At 33.4% G+C, this 14,334-nt stretch overlaps 1 protein-coding gene across 1 annotated transcript; it reads left to right on the top strand.

Moving 5' to 3' along the window:
- The first annotated feature begins 5,757 nt into the window (after window positions 1-5,757).
- On the top strand, window positions 5,758-10,727 carry LOC114747804 (angio-associated migratory cell protein). Its single transcript, XM_028936152.1, has 11 exons — window positions 5,758-5,966; window positions 6,855-7,045; window positions 7,235-7,276; window positions 7,634-7,753; window positions 7,881-8,023; window positions 8,099-8,246; window positions 8,343-8,426; window positions 9,127-9,242; window positions 9,497-9,555; window positions 10,046-10,136; window positions 10,305-10,727. Exons 2-11 carry the CDS (start codon window positions 6,898-6,900, stop codon window positions 10,527-10,529), a joined length of 1,176 nt encoding a protein of 391 aa, XP_028791985.1. The 5' UTR covers window positions 5,758-5,966; window positions 6,855-6,897; the 3' UTR covers window positions 10,530-10,727.
- Window positions 10,728-14,334: the final 3,607 nt, after the last annotated feature.

Genomic DNA, 14,334 nt, shown 5'->3' with positions numbered 1-14,334 from the left:
AAAAGAAACATTATGTACTTTAATAAAGACGTACGTGTCTGAAGCAAACATCCCAAGAATAGTGAAACTTCCAATAAAGGATTTCAATGTAGAATACGAACTCAACTGCCTTTCATGAGTGGTATATTTAAATTAATCCAAGAAATAAGATCAGCAATTGATTACTAGAATTGCATAGCCAACATCAAAGAAGAAAAGAAAAACTTATGGAAGAAGTGAGGTGAAAAAGTATGTCCAATCTACTCGAACTTTTGCATATGTCCAGCATGTGTAAGATTTAGCTTGATGAAGATTTTCAATGCTAGATGCAAGCTTAATGCAGATGCGCGCATGAAATTAACCATACCCCAATCGAGACTGTAATAAATAAGTAAAATAAGAAGCCCAAAAAAAAAATATTGCATTATGATAGTTGCAATTGCAGCCGCTTTAATAGGGAATAAGTGATATTTCAAAAACCAAGTGATAATTTGCTTATGTCATTTTTGCTTTGAGTTCAAGCCTTCATTTCCTTTATTTTGTGGCATGATGAGAAAGATGGAGTTGTTGAGTTTTTGTCTATATCTGGTTCTTCAAAATTAGACAAATTTTGTATTGACTTTGGTGTGTTCAACTTTCAATTTCTAGGTGTTTTCCCAGTGCTCGTGTTTGAGTTTGTGGTTGCTTCCCTTTTGTCACCTTCGAGTTTGTAGGTATTTTTTGTTTGTTTAATTTTCTATAATAATGAGTATGAGACAGTAGCATTGAATTTGGTTATTTTTGTTTTCCCCTTCAGTATCTCAAGTAAAAGTAGGATGTTATAACAATAGATCATACTTAGATAAAATACTAAATGAAAGAGCGTTTAGTATTTGAATGGAATAAAGAAATTTTTGGAGTTTTTCTAAACAAAATGGTAGTGCTGATGACATCATCGGGCAAAGCTGCTAACCTTGGATTTCTTTGCCCACAATAGATCATCATGAAAGGGACCACTGCTTCAGCAAGAAATAAATACATAACAGAGAGGCCCAATGAAACTAAAATTGATTGTTTCTTTGCACCGAGTAAGAAATAAATATTTTATTTTTTCAATTCAAGTTATAATGCTTTTGTTTGCTAACTAGCCTTCTTCCCCCCCCCCCCCCCGGGGTGGTCACTGGCAGTTGGTTGTGTTGTTCAAGAAGGCCTACATCATGCTCCTGTGCTCTCTTCAGGACAAGCCATGGATTGTACTGAAGAATACTATGAATGCGTGAGTTTTCATGGAAATTAAAATACTAAATATATATATATATAAGTTAGTAATAATTAACTTTGTGGTTTTCAATATGGTAGGACTATGAAATCATTTACACACACTTCCGGTAAGAAGCCAACAATGAACATTGAGGAATTTGAGTAGATCATTCAAACAGTAATTATCACATGTTAATAATTTGTTTTGCTTTATTCTCAATCAATTTCTGCTATTTAGTCATTTTGTTAAGGTTGTCTTCATTTATATGCCTTTAAACCTGCGGCCACTGAAAAGCAACCTTTACTGCCTTTATGTCCTCAAGCACATGTGTAATATTGTCGCCCTAAACTCAACTAAATTTATAGAGGAGGTAAATGTGTTTTTTCTTGATTTTTGTGCTGTTTCTTACATTTTCAGTCACATACTTAATTGCCTTTTGACTTTGATATTTCTAGATGTTTAATCTTGTTGATCTTTTTCCTGAGAAAGATATTCGTGAGTGTTGGGCTGAATTTTTTCTTTCGCAAATAGAATATAACAGTGAATTCATGATTGCCTTTTGTCTTTGATTATACATTTTAAATTTTGTGTTGTTCTTTTTCCATTGATTAATATCTTGTCTGGCTTTTGTCTTTAAGATGATTATTTATCCAGATTTAAGCTCAAGCACCATTTTGTCTTGTTTTTACAAATTTTTGTAATAAGCGTATCTTTGCTCTTTGTACTACTATGCCCAACAGCACGTTGTTTCCAATAAATTTTTCCTTCAAAAACCTTGTCCATAAAGTTATTTAGTCGCTTGTTTTTGGAAATTCTAGGGACCTTTTATATATTATATATAATAATATGTGTTACAATAGTTCTGCTCTGGCCATTCATACTAGGTGATCGAAGAAAGAAAGAACATATAATCTTATTTTCTGGGGAAAAAAAAACCAGACAGTCACTTTACACTAGTTGTTGCTATAACCAATACACAACTTTACACCAGTTTTTTTATCACCACCAGTGCAACAAAGTGAATGTCTACGTGAAGCAATATTTTCACACACTTATTTCAAAGGAAAAATTGCAAATAAAAACCCCATGAATATGTGAAATTGCGATTTGAGACTTTCAATTTAGAAAATAATAAATAAGGACCCGATCCCACTTTTACAAATATGAAATATGGGTGAAATATCTGAAATACCTCTCAATCAAATTGTGATTTGGTCTACTAAAGTTGTCATTCGCTAAAATGAACTTGTTATTTCTTATAGTCAACTTGTCATTTGGTATATCCTCAGCCAAATTGTGATTTGGTCTACTAAAATTGTCATTCGCTAAAGTGAAGTTGTCATTTCTCATAGTCAACTTGTCATTTGACTGAGGGGTATTTCACACATTTCACCCACATTTCATATTTGCAAAAGTAAGATTGGGTGTTTATTTGCTATTTTTTAAAATTTAGGGTAAATTGCAATTTTACATATTTGGGGGTATTTGTTTGTAATGTTCCCTATTTCAAACTACAAGGTCAAAATTAACACTATGATGGATTGTAGTTTTAATAAATATTCGACTAAAGGCATCAGTTTTGCATTAAATCAGTGTTAAAATCTTTATATTCAATGCCGCTTGCACAATCGGTGTAAAAAGTGAAGATTTTAATATCGGTCGTTTTTACACGAGTGTTACTCTGGTATTAAATGCTCATTTTAATGACCCTTTTTTTTTAAGTAGTGAAAGTTTAATCCTATTCCTAATCCCACTTTCACAGTCAATCCCATTCTCATTCCCAATCCATCCAAAGATTCCTATGATAATATACTTTGTAATCTTTCAATATCACTGTACCTAAACTTGTACTTTTTTAAAAATAAAAACCATACTCTCTACTTATTAAGAAAACATAATTTAACGATGAATAAAAATACTTTTTTTAGGGAGAAGAAGCTGAAAACATCATAAACTAAATTAAGGAAACATGTGAAAATTAATGCAAAGTATATTAATATGAACAAGATGTCGTATACAATTGGGAACATAAGCAATAATTAGATTTAGTATTAGCACTATATCGTGTTAAAACGTCAAAAGAAACATTATGTACTTTAATAAAGACGTACGTGTCTGAAGCAAACATCCCAAGAATAATGAAACTTCCAATAAAGGATTTCAATGTAGAATACGAACTCCACTGACTTTCATGAGTGGTATATTTAAATTAATCCAAGAAATAAGATCAGCAATTGATTACTAGAGTTGCATAGCCAACATCAAACAAGAAAAGAAAAACTCATGGAAGAAGCGAGGTGAAAAAATATGTCCAATCTTCTCGAATTTTTGCATATGTCTAACATGTGTAAGACTTAGCTTGATGAAGAGTTTCAATGCTAGATGCGAGCTTAATGCAGATGCGCGCACGAAACTAACCATACACCAATCTAGACTGTAATAAATAAGTAAACTAAGAAGCCCAAAAAAAATATTGCATTGTGATAGTTGCAATTGCAGCCGCTTTAATAGGGAATAAGTGATATATCAAAAACCAAGAACCCTTGGCAATTCTAGGGTCATAAACGCAAGTAAAGAATGGAAGCAAGGATGGGAAATGAATAATTGAGCCCTGGAATGAAATGCAACAATTGATCATACACTTAGGATGCATGTCAAGAAGGAATTATTACGGAAAGAATGTGCAATGGTAGAAGCCAAATCACAATTGCTGACATAGAAAATAGAGTCCATGACAGAATTCACAGTGCAAACCTAGGTCTTAACCACATTTGGTAATGGAGTTGGCATAGTCACTAGTGAGCCCCATAACCGCATGGACGAAACTAGCACAGAGATGGGACTTTTGGCATTTGAGGCAATGGCAAAAGAGTTGATGACGTGACTGTGGAGAATCAGTTTCGATGCTTATAGCAATGATAAGTATTATAGTACTACCTCCGGTCTTTAATATAAGATCTTATTTTACTTTTATTTTGGTCCTAAATATAAGACCCTAATCTACTTTGTCTATCATATTTATCTATTTTTTCCAAGACAGTCCTTTAATAATGGTAGTTTTAGATAACAAACTTGATTAGCAAAGATATTTTAGGAAAAACAACACCTATTTATTACAAATAACTAATTTAACTAAGTTTCTTAATCTCTCCAAATTAGTCAACTGGGTTTTATAATTAGAACCGAAGGTAATATTTTTCTTTGTAGTAAAATGTACACTATTCAAATACAGTTTCAATGGTCAAAATTAGAATCTTGAACGGATGATTTTCAAATAAAAAATTATTTTTTTAAAAAATTAACAATTACGAGATTATTTTTATTATGAATTGTGTAGCCAGTAAAAGAAAAGTTTTTAAAAAACATACAAAAAACTAGATTTGGACTGTTGACATTAAATTCATATAGTCTAGATTTGATAATTACTATGGTGTTCATTATTGCAATGAACACCGATTCCTTTAGCCTATACAATATCAAAAGCAAATGATAATTAGGTTTCATTGGTTTGATGATGAATTGAGTTCTATTCCATCACTATTTGGTGTATCACCTTATTGCTTTGTCTTCTTCTCCTTCACTATTTAGGGCAAGTTTTGGATCATCCCATTTTGGGTCAACTCCATCTGCAGCTTTGGAGTCATTCCTTTTTGGTTCATTGCAGTTGTTGCCTTTGTTCGGGTCATCTACACTCATGCATCATCTTCAAGATTCATCTTCTCTTTATTCACTTAATCTTCTTGGTTAAGGGCTAATCTTTGAGAAATAGCATCGGGTTCTCCATTGTCATCCTTTTTGATAGTGTAAGGGGCTCAATGAAGACACCTTTGTAATGATCACATCCTAAACTGACTCTATTGTTATGAATTTAACCCCCCAAAACAAACACAAAAACATCTAATCTGATCTAAGTGCTCCCACTGAGGTTTCTAACTAATTCATATATACCAATAAATATTTGAGTAATGTATAAATATTTTTTATTTTGGAAATAATTAAAAGTAAGTTGCACACATTTAAACAAAAAGTTATAGTTACACCTAAGTTTTAAAACAAATTTTCTAAAGGGGAGATGCCAACAATTTTTCATTGAAAATACGATAAAAAAATAAAATCAGATATTTTCTTTTTTCCAAACAAACAAAATCTGATATGGGCGAAAAATACGTAATTTTGTAAATTAAAACAACCTAGGTTTTTTTTTTATTTTGCAAATAATTAAAAGTAATGTATAAATATTTTTTATTTTGCAAATAATTAAAAGTAAGTTGCACACATTTAAACAAAAAGTTATAGTTACACCTATTTTTTTAAACAAATTTTCTAAAGGGGAGATGCCAACAATTTTTCCTTGAAAATACGATAAAAAAATAAAATCAGATATTTTCTTTTTTCCAAACAAATAAAATCTGATATGGGCGAAAAATACGTAATTTTGTAAATTAAAACAACATAGATTTATTTTATTTTATTTTATTTTTTCAATTTTTCGTTTGTCCGCCCCGCTAGATTCCATGATTCATAAGCTCGCCCCTTGCCGCGATGCTGGGGAGACAGGAGCGCCGAGAGAGCCGCCCGTTGCCATCGCCGCCGCCGCCGCCGCATACGCGATTCTTAGCACTTCCGGCAGCGCAAGTCCACACGCCGCCGCTACCTTATTCTGGTGCTGACCTGTACGTTCGTCGCCCTCCGATTCCTTGGCCGTGGTTGGCTGCGATTCTGCGAAAGAGAGAGCCGTCCGAAAGTGGTGAGTCTATTTTGTTCTAATCTCATCTCGTTTTGTCTTCTCCTATCATCCATTAACGAACTAAACTTTTATAGCTTCATCTCTTTTGTTGCCGAGGATTGAATGCTTGGTATCATTTCCTTTTGTATGAGTTTTGTGTATCTTCGTGGCCTTTGGAATAAGAAAACGATACAAAATGCTCTGAAATTCACGCATACGGGTAAGGGCAAATTCATAGCTTCATCTCTTTCGTTGCCGCGAATTGGTGGTAAGGGCAAATTGAATTGGTAAGCTTGGTTGATGCACTATCCAATACTGTGAAACAGTGAAATGTCGAGTCTCACTTATCTTCGGCAAGACTGTAGCCAATTTTCCTGTTTGAATATTGAACCTTGACTTCAATTCCAGAATTACAGATGCTTGAAAAACCAGACCAGCCTTCAAGATAATACATTTAAGCTTTATATTCTTCCTCATCATTTGCAGACTTTATCAATGATATTAATATTGATATTAGTATAAAGTACCGTTACACTGTGCCATTGAGGTTTTCAGTGATCATGTGAAGAATTTCATCATTGTTTGCTTTTCAAAATGTAGCATATCCTTGTGGTTAACTTCTTTCCTTTCCTTTCCATTTTTCTGTAAATATTTCTGTAGCATATTTGGTTTTTCTGTTTTATGTATTAATCCATGTTTTGATTCGATTACTGAACTCTATCCTAATTCTCACCATTATGTCATACAATTGGATGGTTTTGGCACTGTTGTCACACTTTACAATCCATTACAATGAATAAGGAATCCCATGAAGATAGGAAAGGGATGGAAAATATTTGGCAGAGAATGGGAAAAGCAATTGGATGCCAAATCTGTTTCAATAATTCCCTCTTTTATATTTGTGTGCAGATTCCAAGAGTGTTTTAATTACATCAAGAATTGAGACAAAAAGATGAATGCCCCTTCTAGTCCATCTCTTCATGATGATGAAGACAATAATGAAGAGGTTTTTCTGGATGAGTCTGACATCATCCGAGAAGTTGCCTTGGACAATGAAGATCTTCCTGATGCAGATGAAGAATTTGACACGGAACAAGTTGGTAGGACATTGCTGCAAATCCATCTGGATAGCTATACTGTCTTTTAAATTTCTTGATCTTCTCAATGCTCTCTCCGAGTGAAAATTGTTGGCTGTTACTCTGAGTCTTGTACTACTATTAATACTTGAAGATGTATTACTTTTAACTGTTTAAATATTTTTGTTTATCATTTTCATCTAATGATTTCAGAGGAGCCTGATGATTCTGTGCACATCTTCACTGGTCATTCTGGTGAGATTACTATCCTTTAATTTGTGTTTTACCTCAAGCCTTGTTCTCACCGATCTTTTGTTTATTACCTTAAAATTCAGTATTTCAAATAATTTTAGTTCTATATTTTAACATTCTAGGGAGCAGGGAACCATCTACTTATTAGGTAGGTCTTTCTTAACATGAAATTATTAGGTCATCGGCTTCAAAATGTTTCTGTTGTCTGTAAGTTTATTCCTGCTGAAGATTTTATTCATTGGCTGATAATGTTGTTTTCCAAAATTTTTTGAGGTTATGTGTCGTATGTTTTTATGAGATTTTGTTGCTTCAACATGTTTTTATATTTAATGTTTCCTTGGATTTTTTCCCCTTAAATAGGAGAATTATACACAGTTGCATGTAGCCCAACAGATGGAACACTGGTGGCAACAGGGGGAGGTGATGACACAGGGTTTCTTTGGAGGATTGGTCAAGGAGACTGGGCTTCTGAACTTCAAGGTTTGACATGACACAAAATTCACTAATGGATGTATCTTAACTCAGGATAGAGTTATAATTAATGGATTTTTCATATCACATGACTTTTATCATGTTTTCCTGACTGAGTTTTTGTTGCTTGGTGCAGGTCATGGAGATTCGGTGAGCAGTTTAGCTTTTAGCAATGATGGACAGTTGCTTGCATCAGGAAGCTTAGATGGAATTGTTCAAGTATGGGATGTTTTAGGAAATCACAGAGGTGCTCTAGAAGGTCCTGGAGGGGGAATTGAGGTAGAGTGTCAAATATTTGGTTGTGCTGCTCTGCCTTTAGCAATAATTAAACTGGTTAAATGTATGAACTTTCAGTGGCTTAGGTGGCATCCAAGAGGACACCTACTCTTAGCTGGTTCTGAGGATTCCACTGTTTGGATGTGGAATGCTGATAGAGGTGCCTTTCTTAGTACATTTGCTGGTCATGGTGGTAGTGTAACCTGTGGTGATTTCACTCCTGATGGTAGTAACTGCTCTTCATCTTGATGCACATTTTCCCCCTTTTCAATTGTTATTATTCAGATTTATTTTTTCATCTGCTTATGTTTTGGTGCTGAAGGGAAAATAATATGCACGGGTTCTGATGATGCTACTATGAGAATATGGAATCCCAAAAGCGGAGAAAACCTTCATGTTGTGCGTGGTATGTGAAAATTGCCTTTGATGCATCTCTGTCATTTATACAAGGTCCTGCACTTATTACATCGAACTATGAAATTGAGCAAAGAAAAAGGTGAAAGCCTGCATCAACCTCCCGCTACAATGAATGGAAAGATTCTGATATACTTTTTCTTGATATTGTTTGACTCTCATGCTGGGATATCCATCATGTATACATATATTTGCAAGTTAGTTTGTATTTGGAGCTTCAATTAAAATTATACATCGGAACCTATGATTTCTATTTGTCAAAAATGCATTTTGCCAGGCATGCATAGTTCTAATTCAAAATCCCTGAAATTTGTGAATGTTCAAGGCTGAGTGGAAGGATGTCATCCTTCAAAATTTGTTCGGAACAGTCCAATTCAAATTATTCTCTGATATTTTTTTTTCAAAACTTATAAAGACTAAGGTCAAGCCTGGTCTTAAAATTTCAGAAAAAACTTCCCTTCGGCTTCATCAAAGAATTGTTTGGATAATTTAAAAGCATGATCCCTTGAATTATTAGCAGCATCCCTTGTGTCTCCAATTTCTTGTCTTATCAACAATCTTGAGGTTAAAATGAATGAGTATCTCTTGCTCTCATCATAGGATTTTTAAATGTTTGGCTGCAGATTTCTTTTTCTCCTCTGTTTTTAAAGGTCATCCCAGAAATTTTTGACACGTTGAACCTTGCCTTCTAGGTCATCCATATCATACCGAGGGATTGACATGCATGTCAATAAGTTCAAGTTCAACTCTGGCACTTACTGGTTCTAAGGATGGTTCTGTCCACGTTGTGAATATTTCTACAGGGAGAGTACGTGCTACTATGTCTTCTTTCATGATTATCAGAAGCTTTTTTGGCTTTATGTTGAATAATATTTCAATATCTTCAGCTCATATTGTTACGTGATTGCTTCCCTCCTACTCATTGTAATTTATCAAAAAAAAAAAAAAAAAAATCCAGTGTAGTCAATTTTTTTAACCTACTAGGATCTCTTTCTTACTTGGGACTTTTGGACTTTATTGTTGGTTAGGTTTCTAAAAGAACATTTCTATTGTGGTTGACAGGTGGTTAATTCGTTGGTTTCTCATTCTGATTCCATCGAATGTGTTGGGTTTGCACCAAGGTATGTATTAAGATGGACAGGCATATGTCTTGACTATGTCGTTGTGAACATGTGCTTTCACACAAGTTCTGCCTAGTTTATGTGTGCGCTTGATGGAAGTCTTATTGTCTAAGTTGTTGGAATATATAGTGTTTTTACAAGACCATGCCCCTGTTTTTGCATATCATACTGCGGGTGTAAACTACTAAACCCATTTCTTGCTGAACAAATAACTGTGATATTAGGAAGAGTTCATATTGAAGAATTTCAGTCTTTTTACTGTCATTAAGAACTTCTTATCTTTTCAGGGGATGTACCTTTTGGACCCTGATTAGTAAGGGCTAAGCAATTTAGATCAATTCATTAACAAAGATCCATTATTCTTCCTCTCTTCTACCTCTCACTCCCCAATATTTCTTTTTCTCTCTTTCTCTTCTGCGTATGCTTGTTTTATTGGCCATACAAGGAGGGCATTAATAACACTTTTGTTCCTTAAAATTGTACACGATAGTGACACGTGGGTGGCAGTTGGGAGCATGGATAACAGACTTATGATATGGGATATAGAGCATTCATTAACCCGAAGCATGTGCGACCATGAGGTACGTTGGAATATTGTTCTGCACAAATCTTCCATTCCTCTGTATTCTAAGAAGTTATATACTTTTCTAATTTTCATTTGGCTCCAACTATGTTCTTGGCTTTTGGGGTTGCAAATTTTCACTGCTAGTTGTAATAAAGATTTTTTTTTTTTGGGGGCATTTGAGCAGGAGGGAGTGACATGTTTGTCATGGCTTGGTACGTTCTATGTGGTCACCGGTTGTGTGGATGGAATTGTGAGAGTTTGGGATAGCCGATCTGGTGAATGTGTCAGAACATTCAGGGGGCACTCAGATGCTGTTCAATCTATTTCTCTATCTGCTAGTAGAGATTGCGTGGTCTCTGTTTCACTTGATGGTACTGCTCGTGTTTTTGAAGTTTCTGGGCTTCAATAAGCAGTCTCATCTATAATTATGGATCAGGTTTTGAATGTTTTGTTGAATTGATTGGACTAGATTTGTGTTTCTTGTATCAATTTGAAAAGAGAGCTGTTTTATTTATTGCTTATAAATAATGGCTTGATATGAATTTTATATAAAATATTAATGTTGATTTTTGTATTCTATATCTTAGTATTTTGTTTGATTGCTTAATCGACTCTCCTGAAGTGTGGTTTCTTCAATTGCATAGCGGGCAACTAATACTTTAAATATCAATGAGGAGTGCGTGTGAGTATAATATAGATAAGTAGGAATCACTTAGTATTGGGATGTATTGAGTACGAGTGTAATATGTAAAACGGGTTACGTTAGTTTTGTTTATTTTTTTAAAATTTATGTTGATTGGAAATTGGCCTTGATATTGGTTTAACTAAGATTTGATTTTTCTTGTTTGATATGCTAAATTCAGTGCTCCAACTCATAGAATAAAATATTACCCTTTAACTTTATATTACCATGAATTGGAAGATATAAATATAAAAGGGTTGTAACATACTCCTCCGATCCTTACTATAGGACCTAATTGTTAAGTTGGTTTTGGTCCTAAATATAAGAACCATTTCTCATATTTAACCCCTATAGATACTCCTTCAACCATAGTCAAGTAGAAGAGGGAGAGAAGGTATTAAGAAAGATGATTATGGTATTTTAGGAAAAACATGTCATATTTCTTATAATTAACTAACTTATCTAACTTTCTTAATCTAATCAAATTAGTTAAATGGATTTTATATTAAGGGTCGGAGGAGTATTAGGATTTAAATGTGCAATTATAAACTGTAATCCAAGTAATCATGACAAATGAAACATACAAAGCTATCAGCGCAACATTAGCATTAAAGTTTTAAAACTTTGCTGCTTTCTTAAATCCTTGTGCTTTTTTTCTCTCGTCTCTTCAATCTTTATAGGCCCTTCTTAAATGCCAGATCCTACACGTAATGTGGCACATTTCACGTTAGAATCTAACCGTGATACATACATTATTGCCACATAATTAAAACCCCCCCCCTTTTTTTTCTTAATCCTATTTAATCTTAATTTTGAATTTTACATCCATTTACTATAAGGTAAAATCTCGCATGCTGTCCGGATCTATTTGATAAAAATCCCAAAACATTTTTTCCAAATTTGTTTTTCAACTATTTGAGGCTTGCTGATATTTTTGTAATTAGTTTTCACTAATTATCACTTAATCAATCAAAATTGTAGAAAGTAAAAAACTTGTTTCTTTTGAAGTATCCTCTCGATTTTTACCTCTTCTAACCTCAAATGTTGTTCAAGGTTTTTTTTTTTTTTTTTCATTTGCATGATTTTCAGGCAATGTTCAAAAATTCTGGACATATTTTTTAAAATTACCCTTCATAACTTGAAACTTTTTAAAATATAAATTTTGTCATTTATTTATGAAGGCCAACTGTTACACTACAAATAATTTTAAAGTATATTGGGCTTTTGAGAGTTTTAATTTTTTTTCTGGGTTTTTCAATTTTTTCAGCATTTTTCTCGTTAGGCCAAAACTAGCTTGATTGTCTAAAATCTATTCTCGTTCTTAGTCGAATTCTGTGCTCCAACTCAAATACGGCGGCTCAACTCCAATCCAACCAGCAGGCTTCATCATTTAAACAATTTTAATATCCAAATCAAATTGTTAGCAAGTCCAGTCAAACTGTTTTGTCTGACACGTCGCTAATAACTAGTTGTGAATATTATGATATTTTCTAAACGTGTTTTATCTCCCACAATTCAAAGACCCTTTTACAGCTTTCATAAATCATTATATTACTCTCATCCCAATTCATTAATGGACATCTAATCTTACGTTAACTTCATAGACATAGGTGAACAAACGCCATAATACTCTACGATATTTTATCTTCTCAATCTTCATCTTTATTGTAGTTTTTATCAAACTTTCCGTATAAGAATATAACTGGAAAAAATATCAAAATTGTATAAGATTCATTGTTTCAATGCATATTCGATGTTTCCACATCGAATACTTTTTACAATGTATATTGAAATTTTCACATGTAAAACAATAGAGACAAAACATTAGGAAATAAATAAAAATGAAATGTACATTCAATGTCTTTCTACATTTAATGTCATTGCATAACTACCATAATTCATTATACAATTTTACATACTAGCACCCAACATAAGCAAATGGCATGGTACAAAATTAGATAGATAGTACTTTGAAAATTTTATATTACTTACGCTTATTTCATTAAAAGTCATTCCGAAAAAACATAACCCTAAGTTGATTCTTCCTCCTCACGCACCACACCTATGCCGCATATTGCTTGTAGAGCTCTATTTACAACTCATTGATCAAATCCTTTTGTGTCATAGTTGCTCCCCCTTTTTTTCCTCTCCTTTTGTGAGAGCATTTGTTCCTTCGCTTGTATTTGTGACTGTTGGTTCTCTGCTACTCCTTTAGTGACAAGAATATTAAATCAATTGATTATATTAGAAAGCATGAAGTTCCTTCTTATTCTCTCCTTCTGTGACAGATTCCTTGGTATTTGTTCGTGGTTTGTGAATCTCAACAGCTCTCTCTTGAGTAAGCTCTAGGTGAGACTATAGGCAGTCATGTTGATAAAGGAATAATCATCTCTTAGACTCACAAACTAACGGTGAACTATTTAGATCTGGCTTTATAAATTTGTAAAAGAAAGGTATGTTTATGTTAAGCACTTTAACCGTTGAAATTTTATTTAGATTGTGTGTGAAATGCTTTGTTGTCGGTGAGCTCGTGATGTGGATTTGACATTGATGAGTGGGTGTCTCTTTGTCGAAAGGCGTTAATGGTCAAGCCATCTTTTGCTTTTGCATAGATCTCAAGAGAGTGTTCTTAAATTTTTGTGAAAAGTTTTGTAGCATCAATTAGGTGGCTCTCTAAATTGCAATCGCAATCACTTTAATGGTTATGGTTAGGATCTAAAATTTTCCTTATTCAAACAACAATGGTGTGGTTTAATTTAGCTATTTGCTTTGAGTCATCATGGGTATTATTTGGTCTTAGGCATTAGGAATATATGATTGGGTTAGGTAAGACTTAGTGTCGTTTTGGTTTAAATTCGTGTTCAGTCTCTGTTCTCTTCTCTCTTCTGTTTAGTTTGATAGATCTAACAAAAATCAATTGTTTGTATTTGTATTTTGTTTTTCTTTGTATAGTTAACAATGGAGTCTCAGAACGCTTATTATTAGATGAAGATCAAGAGGATTTTTCTTTTCCCACTTGGAGCCTTAAGGAATGTCCATATTTGGTGATCAGATCAAAGGAATACCAAAGGTATACTATTGAGTATTTCAATTCTATATTTGCTTACATTGAGCGTTGTTGACCATTGATTTCATTGTTGTTTAAATATATTGCAATTTTCAGTTGATTTGTATATTTTTTTGCTGTATATGTTGGTATGTTTTGGGAAACGTATAATTGGTAACTCATAAGCCAGGTCATATATAATCTCTTGGATCTTTATTCAACCAAGTAGGGCCTTGCAAATGTTATGGTAAAACCTTCAAACATCAAGTTAAAATTTTCCCATCTATCTGCCCATTAACATTCACGAAAGTTTTCTTTCTTCAGAAGCTCCTTATGTCTTTTAGGAAACATAATTCCTAACAATTGTTGATGTGTTATTTTGATTCAATATTGTTACCAGTAATTAAATTGTCAAACTGAGAAAAGTAATAGGATTTTCTTGGTATGATCTAAGATTATGAAGGTTTTTTTTTTTTTGGTTTCTTT

The sequence above is a fragment of the Neltuma alba genome, unplaced genomic scaffold (genome assembly GCF_004799145.2).
Source record: "Neltuma alba isolate B1F8T4 unplaced genomic scaffold, ASM479914v2 tig00000908_pilon, whole genome shotgun sequence".
NCBI lineage: Eukaryota > Viridiplantae > Streptophyta > Magnoliopsida > Fabales > Fabaceae > Neltuma > Neltuma alba.
The sequence above is the reverse complement of the archived record's forward strand: the minus strand, read 5'-3'. Positions and strand labels throughout refer to the sequence as shown.

What these genes read in the sequence shown, in the direction of transcription:
- LOC114747804 (XM_028936152.1), top strand. Translation starts at nt 6,898, where the DNA reads ATGAATGCCCCTTCTAGTCCATCTCTTCATGATGATGAAGACAATAAT. An exon ending in CATCTTCACTGGTCATTCTG is followed by an intron (nt 7,277 to 7,633) that starts GTGAGATTACTA and finishes CCCCTTAAATAG; the next exon opens with GAGAATTATACACAGTTGCA. An exon ending in TGTGTTGGGTTTGCACCAAG is followed by an intron (nt 9,556 to 10,045) that starts GTATGTATTAAG and finishes TGTACACGATAG; the next exon opens with TGACACGTGGGTGGCAGTTG.